Source organism: Chiloscyllium plagiosum, chromosome 18 (genome assembly GCF_004010195.1).
Source record: "Chiloscyllium plagiosum isolate BGI_BamShark_2017 chromosome 18, ASM401019v2, whole genome shotgun sequence".
NCBI classification, from domain to species: Eukaryota; Metazoa; Chordata; class Chondrichthyes; order Orectolobiformes; family Hemiscylliidae; genus Chiloscyllium; species Chiloscyllium plagiosum.
Window position 1 is genome coordinate 28,952,752 of NC_057727.1, and position 16,260 is coordinate 28,969,011.

General features: G+C 39.2%; 1 protein-coding gene across 12 annotated transcripts in view; it reads left to right on the forward strand.

Moving 5' to 3' along the window:
• LOC122559001 (voltage-dependent L-type calcium channel subunit alpha-1D-like) overlaps positions 1–16,260 on the forward strand; it is a 617,537-nt gene that overhangs the window by 330,369 nt on the left and 270,908 nt on the right. For all 12 annotated transcript variants that reach the window (XM_043708064.1, XM_043708058.1, XM_043708060.1 and 9 more), the window contains exons 10-12: positions 2,283–2,373; positions 8,712–8,738; positions 13,028–13,188. In XM_043708064.1, the coding sequence (XP_043563999.1) occupies positions 2,283–2,373; positions 8,712–8,738; positions 13,028–13,188 (279 nt within the window). The remainder of the gene's footprint in view (positions 1–2,282; positions 2,374–8,711; positions 8,739–13,027; positions 13,189–16,260) is intronic.

Here is a 16,260-nt window from a genome sequence, read left to right on the forward strand (position 1 = left end):
GTGTCAGATCTCTCAGTGGAAGAGCATTTCTGTGATAGTGATCACAATGCCCTGACCTTCACTATAATCACGGAGAGGAATAGGAGCAGATGATGTGGGAAAGTATTTAATTATGGGAGGGGGAATTATAATGCTATTAGGCAGGAACTGTGGAGCATAAATTGGGAGCTGATGTTCTCAAGGAAATGCACAACAAATGTGGAGGTTGTTTAGGGAGCACTTGCTGCAATCGACAAAATGGTATACTTATTATTGAGGGGAACAGCCACAGGACATCCCTGCACTGATTGCCTATTCCCTTTCACTCTCCTGACAATCACCCAGCTACCTTTATCCTGTAACTTAGGTGGAACTACCTCCGTATAACTCCTCTCCATCAACCCCTCAGTCTCCCAAATGATTTGGTCTGTGAGGAGCTGTAGTTGGGTGCACTTCTCGCAGGTGAAGTCAGCAGGACACTAGTGATTATCCTTACCTCCCACATCCTGCAAGAGGAGCATGCAGCTGCCCTAGCTTCCATCTCTTATGCTCTAAATTGCCAAAAAAGATAAGAAAAAGACTTACCAACCCTCCATACTGAGCCTTTTTCTTGGTTCGACGAGGATGGTGGGAGACACAACATGTGTAGTGGTTCGGGTTTAGCCACTGCCCGAACATATTAGTTCACTTTCCCAGCAGTTCCCATGCCTGCTTCCGCTCCTGTTCAGCCTTTGCTCTGCTGATTCACAAGGTAAGTATTTAATATTCTAAATTCTCTTCCCAGCTGCTCCCTGGCTCACGCTTTCTCAACTCCTGCTGCTGAAATGGAAGTTGCTGATTCATGAAGTAAGTATTTAATATTCAAATTTACCTTCCCAGCTGCCCCTGGCTTGTGCTCTTTCGACTTATGAACATCCCATTAAGATGATCATTCTGTCTTGTAGTCTCCTTGACTATATTAGAGGCAGTAATGTATTGCAATTGTCAATTCTGATTCTAAACAGCTTTGGCTTTCCCAATTCATTTTTAAAAAATGTTTTAATGCAATAGGGGCATTAATGAGCAACATTTATTAGTTATCCTCACGCATTCTTGCGAAGTTATTTGTGAGTCACCATCTCGACTGTGACTTTCACAGTAATGTGAGGTACAGAATTCTATAATTTTGACTTTGACAATAAAGGAACTGTAATACAGAGGAACCTCGATTATCCAGCATTTGATTATCCAACAAGATCGCAAGGTCCTGATGCTTGGTTAAACTGTGTTATCTGGCATTCAACTATCCAAACAAAATACTCCCTGCCCATGTCGTTCAGATAATCCAGGTTCCTATGTATATTGCAAATGGATTGTGTGCAATTTGGAGGGATCAATTTTAGGAGAGATGGTGTTTTCATCCATCACTTGACTGTTAAATTGTCTAAATCTGGAAGCACAGGATCATCAGATTTATCTATGATTATCTTTAGGTGAACACAGGAACATCATTAGGCATTTAGCATGTTGAACCTGCTCTGCCATTTAATATCAAATATGGCTGATGGAACACTTCACTGCTTTTTACCCACAATTCCCGAATAACCCTATCATGCTATTGGCAATCAGAAATCCATCAATTTCTATTTTAAATATATACTTTAAAGACTGCCCTGTGAGGGAGAGAATTCCAAATATTCACAGCCCTCTGAGTAGAAGAATTCCCCATTATCTCAGTCTTGAATAACATCCTGCTTATTTTGAAATTGTTCCCTCTGGCTCTAAACTCCCCAACCAGGGGAATCACTTCATCTGCCTCCATTCTGCCTATCTCTTCAAGTACTTTAACAGTAAATACTACAGAATTTCAAAATGTCTGTGTTCATTCTAGAGTTAATTGATGTGATATTCTGCAGAACAGTTCCATTTGTAAAGTTAATTCAAATGACAACTTTTGGGTTCATAGGTAATTTTTGTATGCATAAGCGACACCTTCTTTGAAATAATAAAAACCAGACATATAAAGAACTTTTAAAAAGCATCAGTAGTTTTTGATACATCCATTGATAGACCAAGGCAATTCCGGTATGTTATTACAGCTGCAACTTCAGCTACAAAGTTACATTTACTTTTATATGTTATTTTGAGTTATTTGATTGTGATAAGTTTACATGCTGTATTGACAATCTTAGCTTGTTAATTAGTTTATAATCATAGTCACCCTTGGTTTTGATTCTTGACTTTAATATTAATTTTCAAAATGTAATAGATGGAAAAATGAAGTAAATTATGGATTTATTTCTGTTTTTGACGTCTTACAATAGCAAATATGCCTATTGGCGAAACTGAATCTGATAACACAGACAATGCTGGCAGTGGAGAGGGTGACAATGCAACATGCTGTGGATCATTATGGTGAGTAAAGTCAAATTATAGACTGGATTGAACATATATAGACCAAATAATGACAAGCACAGAACCTGTAAACACAACTCACAGATAATTATGTATTGTAAACTACAACAAAAAACACAGTAATATGTACAGGTACATGACAGCTTGCGTGTATGGAGAGATCTAAACAAAATAAATGTGCACCTTGACACAAAAATACATAGATATTGATATAAATACACTAAATGCAAACAGATATACACAGAAAATCACTTAGATTATTACACAGCTGTTGATAATGCTACATACATGTTGCATCTAATAAGTTCACTTGTTTGGCTATATAACTAAAAGGTAAGATCTCTTTTTCTTCATTCAGTTTCACCCTATCTTTAAGGACACCTGTGAAATGCAGGACCTATGTTTTGCTTGACTAGCTGGACACTAATAATTGAGCCTTTTTCTTGAGTGACTGCATTTATATTAGGCACACTATGGATTGACAACTATTCTTTTGGGTCTGCACCTCAGTGGTCTTATCATTCTGTGCAAGAGGAGAGCACAGAAATTGTGACAATTTGAAAGTCTTGTCAATATTAGTTCCTAGAGACAAAATATTTGCTGTATTAAAGTCCATGGCAAAAATGAATTGAAAGCACATACAGGTCTCAAGCCACTAATGTTTATGGGCAGGATAAAATTTCTCGGCTAAAGATTTCTAGTTCTTTCAGCTGATTCTTGCTGGCAAACTAAAACATTAGTCCTTTGTAGTTGATCCTATCCGATGCATAGCATGATAAAGGTTTATACTATATTATCATAATTTGGGTTTATCGTGGAGATAAAACTGATATTATGAAGATAATGTCCATCTCCTAAGAAGTCATTTGAAGCAGTGAACAAAATACATAATTTCCAAGAAAGCATGAGATTTAAGTTAACTGCCTTAAACATGTATTTTGGCTGCTAATTGCTGAATGTTTGCAAAGATGAGTTATATGACTTAAGAATGAAAGTTGGTCAGAATCAGGTTTCAGTTCAGAAGAGTAAATCAAAAAACTGTGGATGCCGGCGATCTGAAATAAAAGCAAATTACTAAAAAAACTCAGCAGGTCTGGTAGAATAGTCACTGGACTTGAAACATTATCTTTTTTTTCCCCACAGATGCTTCCAGACCTGCTGAGTTTCTCAGCAATTTCAGTTTTGTTTCAATACTGAAGAAGTTTAATTTAAGCAGAAGGGCATGTTCGTTTGTCAAAATCTTCAAATTGGTTGAAATTTCTAGGTTGAGAGACCCTTCTAGAAGTTTCCAAGTTGTGAGAACTGAAAATAAGTCAGATTATCAAGTCTAAAAGGAAATTGAGGCCATGAGAGCTGGAAAGAAGAATCTAGATCATCATAATTGGAAATAGTCATTTGAGTAAGCAATTTTAAAGTTAGGATGGTAGTGATACATCATTGGGATTGAGTATCTCTGAAGGATATTCTTGCAAAAAGGGTTGAATCATTGTGCGTGTTAAGATCTTTCCAAATTTTTGTAGCTTTTTTTTTGTGTAATGTGAACATACAAAGCAGAAGTAGACCAACTTAGAGCCTGCTTCACCATTCAGCTGATTTATTTGTGTTTTAACTTCCACACTCCCATCTACCCACACTGATAATTGATTTGCTTGCCTAACAAGAATTTATCCATCTCTGTCTTAAAATATTTAATGACCCAATTGTGACAGCATTCAAGTTGCTCAATGCTCTCGGAGAAAAAAAAACTTTCTCACCTCTGTTCATCAAGAATGACCCAAAACTTTAAAACTTTTCTCCAAGTTCTGGACTGACCTACAAGAGGAAACATCTTTTCCACTTCAAACTTATCAAGACCATTCAGCATCTTTTTCATTTCAATCAAGTCCCCTCTCACTCTTCGCTGTGGACTCGTGATAGTTATCAATGATAAACATTTTGTTTTCCAACCAGTCTCTGATTGGTTCTCGGGTCGCTAAGCGACATTACAGAGACGGAGAGAAAAAGAAACGTGCAGATTTTCTCCCAGCTGCTGTTTCTTGCAGTCAGAGAAACCTGGTTTAAAACTGAACAAAACCAATGATTTTTCCTGTGGCATTTGCTGTAAGCTCTGACATGAATTGATAAATCAGAGACTTTGTAAATGCATCAGCCACTTAATACTTCTAACACATCAGTAGAAACATCAGAGAAAGGCATCTGAACAATAAGGGGTCAGGCCAGCTGAAGAAAGATCATCTCAACATTGGAAGCATGAAGCAAAGATCACTGAATTGACTGTGGTTTAAGAAGACAGCTCATCTCCACTTTTTGAAGGTAACCAGAGATAGACAACAAATGTTGGCCCAGCCAGCAAATCCTACATCCCATTAATGAGTTTTAAAAGTAAGGACTGTCTGACTGCATTGAACGTAGTTGGTGTGTTAATTTTAGTTAGTTTTAAGGTAAGATGTAACACATTCATTATATAGCAAATATACATGATGGTATCAAGAAGAGAATACTAGTCCAGATCATGCAGGATACCTGGCATGCACAAGCAATTCTTTGTTTCTTCTTCTCTGTCTCTATCTCAGTCTCACACCATCATGGCCTTTGAAACTACCAAAAAAGTGTTATCAAGGATCGATACATAGGAATTTCCTCCACTGCTTAATGCACTGTCTCCTAAAATCTGTTATTTTATACCCTTCTTTTATTGGTGCAGTCGGATGGATTGTTGTGAGGCCTTTTATTCCTGAAATATTTGCTGAATTGTGCGATATCCTAGAAAACATTAATTTTCATTGAAATGCAGACATTATCCTGCGAAACTCTGCAGCATGTGCTAGACCCAATGAGCTTCAGCTACTTCATCAATTACCCTCCCTCAATCATGAGGTCAGAAGTGGAGATGTCTACAAGTAATTGTACAATGTTCAGCATCATTCATGACTCCTCAGATACTGGTATAGACTCTGCCACGAGACCTGGATGATATTCAGGCATGGACTGATAAATGGCATGTAACATTTCACAATTGCAGGAAATAATCATCTCCAACAAGAGAGAATCTAACCATCACCCCTTGACATTCCATCTCTAAATCCCCCACTATCAGCATCCCTGGGCTAGCATTCGCTAGAAACTGCACTGGAACAGCTGTGTAAATATTGTGAATGTGAGCAAATTGAAGGTTTGAAATTCTGCAGCAAGTAACTCACTTCCTGAATCTTTAAAGCTTGTCCACACCTTAAAGGCACACGTAAGGATTGACCATAATGGACTGACCTGTATGGACACAGCCCCAACAATGTTCAAGAAGCTTGACACCATCCATGTCAAACCGGGAATATTTCAGCAACCTGAAAAATTCACTCCCTTCACACTGTGCATTATGGAAGCATAATACTTCGAAGCAGATGTAGGCCATTCAGCCAATTGAGTTGGCTTTATCATTCAGTGAGATCATGGCTGATTTGACAATCGTCATCCTTTGCTTTGCTCCCTTTTCTCCATAACTCTTGATTCCCTTACTGATTGAATTTATTTAAGGCTAAGATAAACAGATTTTTAAGATCCAGCTCCTCCAGCCCACTGAAGTAAAGAAATCCACAGATATATACTACCCTCTGAGAAAAGAAATTCCTCCTCATCTCTGTTTTAAATGTGTGATCCCTTCCCTTGATGTTATGCCCTGTGGTCCTAGACTGTCCCACAGGGGAAACAACTTTTCCGCATCTACCTGTTCATGTTATCTAAGAAACTTCTATGTATCAACAAAGTTGCTTCTAATTCTTCCAAACTCTAATAAGTACAGGCATAATCAGGAGATGGTACAATCTGGAGTTTACAATGGGTCATTGTAATGTTATAGATTTTAAGGATAATTGTTTTAAAATGTACATTTTCTGCTCTCCAACTTTGAATATGGTCTAAAAATGCATTTTCAAAATAAACGCAAGAACATATATCTTGGTATCTTTGGATATTTGTTCAGAACTTGTCCGACAAGCTTGTGATTTCAAATAAAACTGTTGGACTATAGCCTCGTGTCATGTGACTTCTCACCTTTTATGTGGCTCTGATAGTGACATTAATGCAGCAACTGGGGATGGAGTGTAAGGCAATAAAATTGGAAAAGGGAAATTTGTGGCCAACAGCAACTCACATTTTTAATGTGAAGTTGAGTGACGTTTCTGCATTTTGTGGCTCCAGGTTCAGTTAAATTTGTTTTGCAACTTACCTTGAAGACCACTGCTCAGGCTGCATGTAGATGTGGTTTTCGGGGTAAATACGTTTGGTCAAGGATAGATTAGATGGTCTCTGAGACATTTACTTCAAGGTGTAAATGTCCTAAAGCCTAGTTAAAAATAGGCTGTTGTCTCCTCTTTTCACAACTGATACCAATCTCTTTCAGCAACAGTGCATTTAAAATGTGGAATGCCTGCTCTTGGCTGTATTGAACACTTCAACATTTCTTTCATGCCTGTAAACTTTGTGTTGTGTTACCAAGTTTCTTGACCGTATATCTATTAAAGGAATCTCACTTTTCGATGTGCTGGGCATCAGATTAGTATATATTGTTAATTTAGCTTAGCGACATACGGGAGAAATGAACAATATTCATAGGAGTCATTTCAAGGAGCAACTTGACAATATGCGAACTGAAATGCTTGTGCTTATTCTGTGTTTATTGGAATTGAAGACAGTTTTGATGCAAACATTTTTTGGTAAAACCTAGCACAATTTTACAATATTTGTGCCTAATTTTCTCATTTTGAATGGTTTAAAGGAAGCTGAATGAATAAAAGAATTTTTGAATTGCACAGGATTTCTGGGTTTTGATTACAAAATTTACACCATTTTGGTTCTTTAAGTTTTTATGTGTATTTGAAGGCAGCCTTTGTTTTTATTCCTATTGTAAGTTGACATTACTGCATAAGTATTTTGTGTTACAAAATAGAAAATGTATGTCAATTGAAATTGTATGAGAGGTGTAGTATGGCCATTTGTCAATTATCAGTCACAATTATCTCAGCTTTTACAGGTTAGCTGGCCAACTTATAACATAGCATCTGCAGCCAATAAACCAATAATCAACTTGTAATACAAAGACAGCATAACATTTGGCAAGATCACCATCACTTTTGAACAGATATGCCTCTCACTTGATCTCTGATAGTGTTAATATGCTGTCTACACAATTCACAAAGGCAGCTGATGTTATAGTTTGTATAACATGCACATTTATCTAATTTCCACTAAACTTTATGATATATTCAGTCATTGTCACTGGATTCTTACATTTTCAAAGAGTCACTGATGATTGCCACTAAATCAATTTGATATCCATCCTAAATATCAAATGATTAAGTTTGTCTTCACATATATTTCTTCATGAAGACAAAGAAAAATATGAAGTCTATCTTGACTCTGTGCAGTGCTAATGTATGAATACGCATGAAGCATAGATTTATTATATTAGTTAGAGTATAGACCATGGCCATTCAGCCTGTTATGCCAATGCTAGTTTGCTGCAAAAGAGACTTTGCTGTCAAGACTTTTAGCACTTCAGATAATTATCTAATTGCAAAACACCACCACCAAATTTCAGTGTATCTGAGGCATAAACTCAGCTGCGTAAAAATATTTTTTGACGTGTCACTTTTGTCTATCAAGCTTTTCACTTGAAATCAGTATTTTCTTCTTGTCATTTCTTTCACCAGTGGAAACAATTTCTGCCTAATTACTCTGTCTAGACTGCTCAGGATTTTCACACGTTTATCAGATCAGTCCTCAACCTTCGCTCTCTAAGGAGAACAGCCTGGATTCTGCAATCTGAGATTCATTCTTCAAACATTAAAGACTGATGAGGCTTGGCTGGGCAAGCTTGCAAAGAGTACTAATAATATGAACCAATTAGTCTCATGGCAAGTGACAAAACTGAATTGTCATTGTGCTATCAGAATTCAGAAACTTGAATTATGTTTCTCATCTGTTTTTAACCAGGATAACTGAACTGTCTCAATATAATCAACTGATGATCAAATTTATGTAGAAAACAATGTAGAATCAATGTAGAAGAAAAAATGTCCTTACTTCAGTAAGCCACACCATCAACAATCTGTTCCATTCTTGAATTTTCTCAAATGTTGAGATGGTGATCTAAGTGCCAATGATTTCACTATCCCTTCAATTTAGCATTCATTCAATGCTTACAAATAGCATTTTGAAAAAGTGTGCAGAACAGTAGAACAATGACCTTTTGGCATATTAGCACATTTTCATAGCTTATGAAGTTCTCTGATTAATTTAGAAATGTATTCATACATTGTCCATGTTTTTTTTTTGCATTGCAGTATTCGAATTTCTAAGTCAAAGTTCAGGTCAGTAACTTTTTTTCTGCGTTCCTTTCTGTTTACGAAAATTTGGAAACTATGAATTAATTTTCTAATGTCAACTGTAATAATTGAACACTATTTTTGCACTATTGCATTAATATACTTACATTGTGTATATAAAAGATATGCTGTGCTTAGTCATTTTTATATTTTAATTTTCTTATTAATGATATAATTTCAGCAATATGCGACTTATGTAAAATCATGTTTACTAACATTTTGTACCTTTTCAGTATCTGAATAAATCATAAAATACTGTGCTGGATTTATTGGCATGCCAGTGCCCCCTCAACTGGCTAAAAAGTTAATGGGTGCCCTATCAGGACATTTTCCAAGAGCTGCAATGGAATTAATCAACAATCAGGCAGAGGTTTGGGAAATGGAGGAGATGCGCATCTCCACCCTTGAACCCCACCCCGCCAATCGCAACAAAGACAGAGCTCTCCTGGTCCTCACCTTCCACCCCTCCAACCTCCGGAGGCAGCACATCATCCTCCGTCATTTCTGCCGTCGAGAGTCAGATCCCACCACCAGAGATATATTTCCCTCCCTACCCCTTTCAGCATTCCATAGAGACCATTCCCTCGACTCCCTTGTTAGGTCTACGCCCCACACCAACCCACCTTCCACTCCCAGCACCTTCCCTTGCCACTGCAAGAGGTGTAAAACCTGCACCCACACCTCTCCCCTCACCTCCATCCAAGGCCCCACAGGATCCTTCCACATCCAGCAGAAATTTTCCTGCACCTCCAAAGACCACCTCTACTGTGTCATTTGCTCTCAATGTGGTCTCCACTACATTTGGGAGACAGGACGCCAATCTGCGGAACGTTTCAGAGAACATCTCCAGATCATGCACCAATCAATCCCACTGCCCTGTGGCTGAACACTTCTACTCCCCCTCCCACTCTGCCAAGGACATGCAAGTCCATTGTCCAATTCGAGCTACCCGATGACTGGAGGAAGAACACCTCATCTTCCGCCTTGGGACCCTCCAACCATATGGGATCAATGTCAATTTCACCAGTTTCCTGATCTTCCCTCCTCCCACCTCATCCCAGATCCAACCCTCCAACTCAGCACCGCCCTCTTGACTTGTCCAACCTGTCCATCTTCCTTCCCACCTATCTGCTCCACCTTCCATTCTGATCTATTACCATTACCCCCCCACCTTCATCTACCTATCACATTCTTAGGTACCTTCCCCCAGCCCCACCCCAACATTTATCTCTCAGCCCCGTTGGGACCCCACCCCCATCACATTCCTGATGAAGAACTTATGCTCGAAATGTCGACTCTTGCTCCTCAGGTGCTGCCTGACCGGCTGTGCTTTTCCAGCGCCACACTTTTGACTCTGATCTCCAGCATCTGCAGTCCTCACTTTCTCCTAGTAAACCCTAGGATATTGATTGTGGGGAATTCTGTGATGATAGCTCCAGTGAATGTCAAGGGATGATGGTTAGATTCTCTGTTTGGGATGGTCATTGCTTGGCAGGCTAAGCTGGATATGACTGTATTTTGACGTTAATGCATTTGGATATGAACTGCTTCAATATCTGAGGAATTGAATAGGGTGAACTTTGGTGACGCTGAACTTTGTGAAATCATCAGCAAATATCCATGCTTATAATCTTACGATGGAGGGGAGGTCATTGATAAACTAGCTGAAGATGGTTGGGCTGACAAGTTTTTGTAGCTCAGGTAGAGATTCTGGATGTAGGTTTACTCATTGAGCTGGAAGGTTTGTTTTCAAATGTTTCGTCACCATACTAGGTAACATCATCTGTCAGCCTCCAGATGAAACACTGGTGGTATGGCCTGCTTTCTATTTATTTAAGTAGAAAGTGGGCCATACCACCAGTGCCTTATCCGGAGGCTCACTGATGTTAGCTAGTATGGTGATGAAATGTCTGAAAACGAACCTTCCAGCTCAGCGAGCAAATGTACATCCATGTTTGGGCTGAGGATACAACCTCAAAGAACTCCGGTAAAGATGTCCTGGAGCTGAGATGAATGACCTCCAACAACTTCTGTTGCTGGTTTCCTCACCAGCTGCTGCAGAACCAGTCTCTCATCTGAATGTTGCATTACAGTACTTTTTTGGGATTACATGGCATGACTTGCAATTAAATAATTTGAATTATCTGATAAGTTTTATTTATTTCAGTGAGTATGGCATTTTGATTTGCATTTGTTGCTATACCTATTTTATTGAAGTCAGTGTAAGTGGGATATTTTCTGCACACCTCCACAGACAAGGATTTAGATGACTGAGTTTAATACAGTTTTATTCGTGTTTTCCAACTTCCCTTATTGCCACTTAGCATAAGAGGTAATGAAAAATAATAAATCATAAGGTGTATGAGTTGAGTACTTAAAATTCATGCTTTACTGTTTTTTTTTGTATGGCAGGTAGCTTCCAGATTCACAGCTTTTATTATTTGGTCTTTGTAATCAAGATCAATTTAAGAATATTAAAAAGCAGCTTGGAATTTACAACTTCTCTCATTTGTGGGTAGTTTGTAGTCTTTTATAGGCTAAGCGCAGACCCTAGATAGTGATTGAATTGAAATGGCAAAAATGTGAATACCATGCCATGTGCAATAAGTGATGCATCATCAATCTTTCAATAAAGCATCACTGAAAAATTGACTAATCAATAGAAATTGATGAAACAATCTGAAATGAGGAATTGTGAAATATCTTTGACAAAAGGGTTAAGGAATATCCCAAAGCCTTTTATTCGTAAATAAGGAGAAAGAGAGTAACTAGAGAAAGGCTCAGCCCACTCAAGGACAAAGGAGGAAAGTTATGCGTGGAGTCAGAGAAAATGGGTGAGATTCTTAATGAGTACTTGACATCAGTTTTCACCAAGGAGAGAGACATGATGGATGTTGTGGTTAGGGATAGATGTTTGATTACTCCAGATCAAGTCAGCAAAAGGAGGGAGGAAGTGTTGGAATTTTAAAAGACATTAAAGTGGACAAGTCCCCTGGTCCAGATGGAACCTATCACAGGTTACTGAGGGAAGTGAGAGAGGAAATAGCTGGGGCTTTAACAGATATCTTTGCAGCATCCTTGAACACGGGTGAAGTCTCAGAGGAGTGGAGAATTGCTAATGTTGTCCCCTTGTTTAAGAAGGATAGCAGGGATAATCCAGGTAATTATAGACCAGTGAGCCTGACATCAGTGGTAGGGAAGCTGCTGGAAAAGATACTGAGGGATAGGATCGATTTACAATTGGAAAAAAATTAGCTTATCAGTGATAGGCAACGTGGTTTTGTGCAGGGAAGGTCATTCTTTGAGGTACAGGAGTTGGCAGGTCACATTACAGTTGTATAGGACTTTGGTTTGACCACATTTGGAGTACTGCATGCAGTTCTGGTCACCACATTACTAAAAGGATGTGGATGTTGTGAAGAGGGTGCAGAGGAGGTTCATCAGAATATTGCCTGGTATAGAGGACACTGACTATGAAGAGATATTGTGTAGACTAGGATTATTTCCAGCCTTGGGCGACTGTCTGTGTAGAGTTGGCACATTCTCCACTTGTCTGCATGGGTTTCCTCCGAGTACTCCGGTTTCCTCCCACCTTCCAAAGATGTGCAGGTCAGGTGAATTGGCCATGCTAAATTAACTATAATTGTTAGGTGCATTGGTCAGAGGAGTGTGGGTTACTCTTCAGAGGGTTGGTGTGGACTTGTTGGGCCGAAGGGCCTGTTTCCACACTGTAGGGTATGTAATCTATCTATCTAATCTATCTATCTAATTTTCATTAGAAAAACTGAGGTTGAGGGTGGAACCTGATTGAGGTGTACAAAATCATGAGAGGTACAGACAGGGTGGATAGCAAGAAACCTTTTCCCAGAGTGGGGGTTTCAGTTACTAGGGCTCATGAGTTCAAGGTGAGAAAAGTTTAAGGGAGATATGAGTGCAAAATGGACAAGAGGGTAGTGGGTGCCTGGAACATGTTGCCATTGGAGGTGTTAGAGGCGGGCATGATAGCATCATTTAAGATGTATCTAGACAGATACATAAATAGGCAGGGTGCAGAGGGATACAGATCCTTAGAAAATAGGCAACAGTTTTAGGTTGAGGATCTGGATTGGTGCAGGCTTGGAGGGCTGAAAGGCCTGTTCCTGTGCTGTAATTTTCTTTATTCTTTATTCTTTGTTTTGTTCAAAGATATCCATCAATATTTCTTAATGAATTGCTTTCAAAATTCATAGTTTAAAATTTCTTTGTAGTCTTATCAGTTTGTTTTATATTTCCAGCCGACGCTGGCGTCGTTGGAACCGTTGTTGGAGACGAAAATGTCGAGCTGGTGTAAAGTCTGTTACTTTCTACTGGCTAGTTATTATCCTTGTTTTTCTCAATACATTAACCATTTCATCAGAGCATTATAATCAGCCTCCTTGGCTAACATTTACTCAAGGTAAGAGTGCAGCTTTGTTTTCACTTAAGTACTAGTGAGCAGTAAATATTCCATTAAATTGTTTTAATAGTGCATTTGGATAAATTGGTTGGATAATGTCCAGTGATTAATTCTAGTCAGTATACAGCTGCAAATAGCTTTGTAGTTATGTAAATCCAGCTCTATGGTACAAGTTAGAATTGTACGTTTTCATCCAAACAATATGTACTGCAGTATTGGGTTGGATGCAGAGAGGCCAAGGGAGTCTTGCCCACTGTTTGGAGAATTGAGAGCAGAAAACCATGGTCACTTCTCTGGGGGAGACCCTAACAATATTACATGCCCCAGGCGTTAATTGACCAGCAGCTGTCTTTCTATGGGGTTTAAGACACCGGTGGTTGACGTCCTGCTTACCAAGAGCTGCTGGCCAGCCAGGCTGCCACTTCCTCATTTCCATCAGGATTGTTTTGGGAGTGATGACAGCTTTCAACAATGTATCCACTGGAGGCCCAAGATCAGTGAGACACCCAATCCTCAGGTAAGTGAAGTCAGGATTGAGGTTTCTCCAGGTGGATGTTATAGGAGAGTGGGGCAGTGGGTGAGAGATAAAGATAGAGGGGTGTCATTCAGTTCCCTTCTCCCCATGCTGACTTCCTCAACCAGTCACTAAATTTGCTCGCAAGTTTGACAGATTTCCTGTTCTTTTAATTTGTTGATGAGATGTAGTTTTTGCTGGCTCAGCCAGCAATCATTGCCCTGGAGAAGGTGGTGGTGAACGGCCTTCTTGAACTACAGTCTTTAGGGGTAGGGACACCTACAGTTCCAGTATTTTGGCCCAATGATAGTGAATGAGTGGTAACGTAGTTCAACATCAGGATGGCTTGGAATGGCAGTCACAAATAGTGGGGTTTTCCTGTACATCTACTGCTCTTGTCCTTTTAAGTTAAAGAGGTGGCAGGTTTGGACGGAGCTATTGGAGGATCCTTTGCAGAATTATTACACTACATCTTGTTGATGTAGTGGGAAAGACTGTCCAGCAAACAAACGAACAAGTGAGCGCGATTCAGAGCCTTGATCCTTCTCCCCTTCAATAAGATAATGTCTGATTGGGTTGTAATCTCAAATTCACATTTCCATCTACCCCAATAACCTTTCACCTGCTTACTTAATAAGAATCTATCCATGTCTGCCTTTGAAGTGTTAAAGAACTCTGTTTCCATCTCTTTTTAAGGAAGAGAGTTCCAAAGACTGTCAATCATCCGAAAAAGATTTTGCCTTTACTCTACTTTAAATGAGTCACCCCTAATTTTTATCAATGACCCCTAGTTCTAGATTGTCCCATAAGAGGAATTATCCTCTCCTCATTTGCCCTATCATGACTGCTCAGAATCTTCAAATTTCAATCAAGTCGCCTATGATTTTACTAATCTCCAGTGGCTACAAGTCTTGCCTATTCAACCTTACCTTATAAGACAGCATGTCTGCATACACACCTGCTCAATAACCTTTCTCAGAACTAACTCCAGTACATTTATATCTATTTTTAAATGAGGTGCCAGTACAGCACAATGTACTTCAGATGCAGTTTCACTGCAGTTCAGTATAAGCAAAGTATAACCTCCCTTTCCTCTTGTATTCAATTCCCCTTGTGATAAATGGTAACATTCTTTACTTGCTGTATTTGCATATTAACCTTGTGTGATTCATGCACAAAGAATACCCAGATATTCTGTGCCTCAGAATTCTGTAATCTCTCACCACTAAGTAATAATCTTTTTCATTCTTCCTGCTAAGATAAACAATTTCACATCTTCCCACATTATACTCCATTTGTCACGTATTTGCCCACTCACTTCACCAGTCAATACATTTTTGTGGCCTCCTTATGTATTGTCACAACTTACTTTCCTACTTATTGTTGTGTCATCAGCACATTTGATAACCATCCCTTCTGTAAATCATTGATATAAATTGTAAACAATTGAGCTCCCAGCGCTAATCTGTGTGACACACCACTTGTTACATTTAGTCAACTGGGAAAAAAAAACATTTATTCTTACTGTCTGCCTCCTGTTAGCCAGCCAGTCTTCCATCCATGCCAATATGTTCTCCCCCTACATCAGGATCTTTATTTTCCATAATAACCTTTGATGAGGTACCTTATCAAATACCTTATGGAAGTCTGAGTACTATACATTCACCGTTTCCCTTTAACCCTAGCATATGATACTTCCTTGAAGTACTCTAAAAATGGGCCTGAATGATTTTGACTATAGTTAGCAATGTAGCTAAATTATATGAGAAGTGATACAAGTGATCCCTATCTCAACATTTGGGAACAATCTGCATCTTGTAACTAGGTTCTGGCCATTGAGATCTCACTCGACAGCAAAAGTTGCATATTAACAGGAATTATTGCTTGTTAACTATCTTGTCAACTGTACGTCTTGCCTCCATTAATATGCAGCTTCCAGTCTTAACACTTGCAAATGATTTGTTAGAGAATTTTTAACATGGAAGTCAGAGCAGGTACCTGACAACTCTGCTCGTGGCTGACTGCAAAGAATTTCCATGTTGATCATCACACAACAGGATTTCAGGATATGCTATATGGACATTGTCCACACTCCCCTCATGTCCATGAACATTGGCATCTGACATGTGCCACCCTCTGAGAACCTTCATGCACATCTCCAGTCCACTGACAGTATGTTTCCGTGCTTCAGTGTTGCACCACAGGTTGCATCGACAGCTACCATTATAATACTGCAACAAGGAAACTTGTGCTCAGCAACATGAATCCAGGTCATGAATTGAACCATGCTGCATTTCAGGACTATGTGCCTTTCTCTATTAGTGCTCAATCACTTTGTATCTTCCTGGATGCTTACTGTATCCCTGTCTTGCATTGCCTTTTTGTGCTATTCCCTTCAGCCAGAGATACGCAATCCTTCTGCATTGCTGTGCCTTTTCAGACAACACAATGCCAGCACGGTTGTCAGCAGTGATTAAAGTTGAAGAGTCTGGTGCTGGAAAAGCACAGCCGGTCAGGCAATATCCAAGGACTTGGAGAATTGATATTTCAAGCATAAG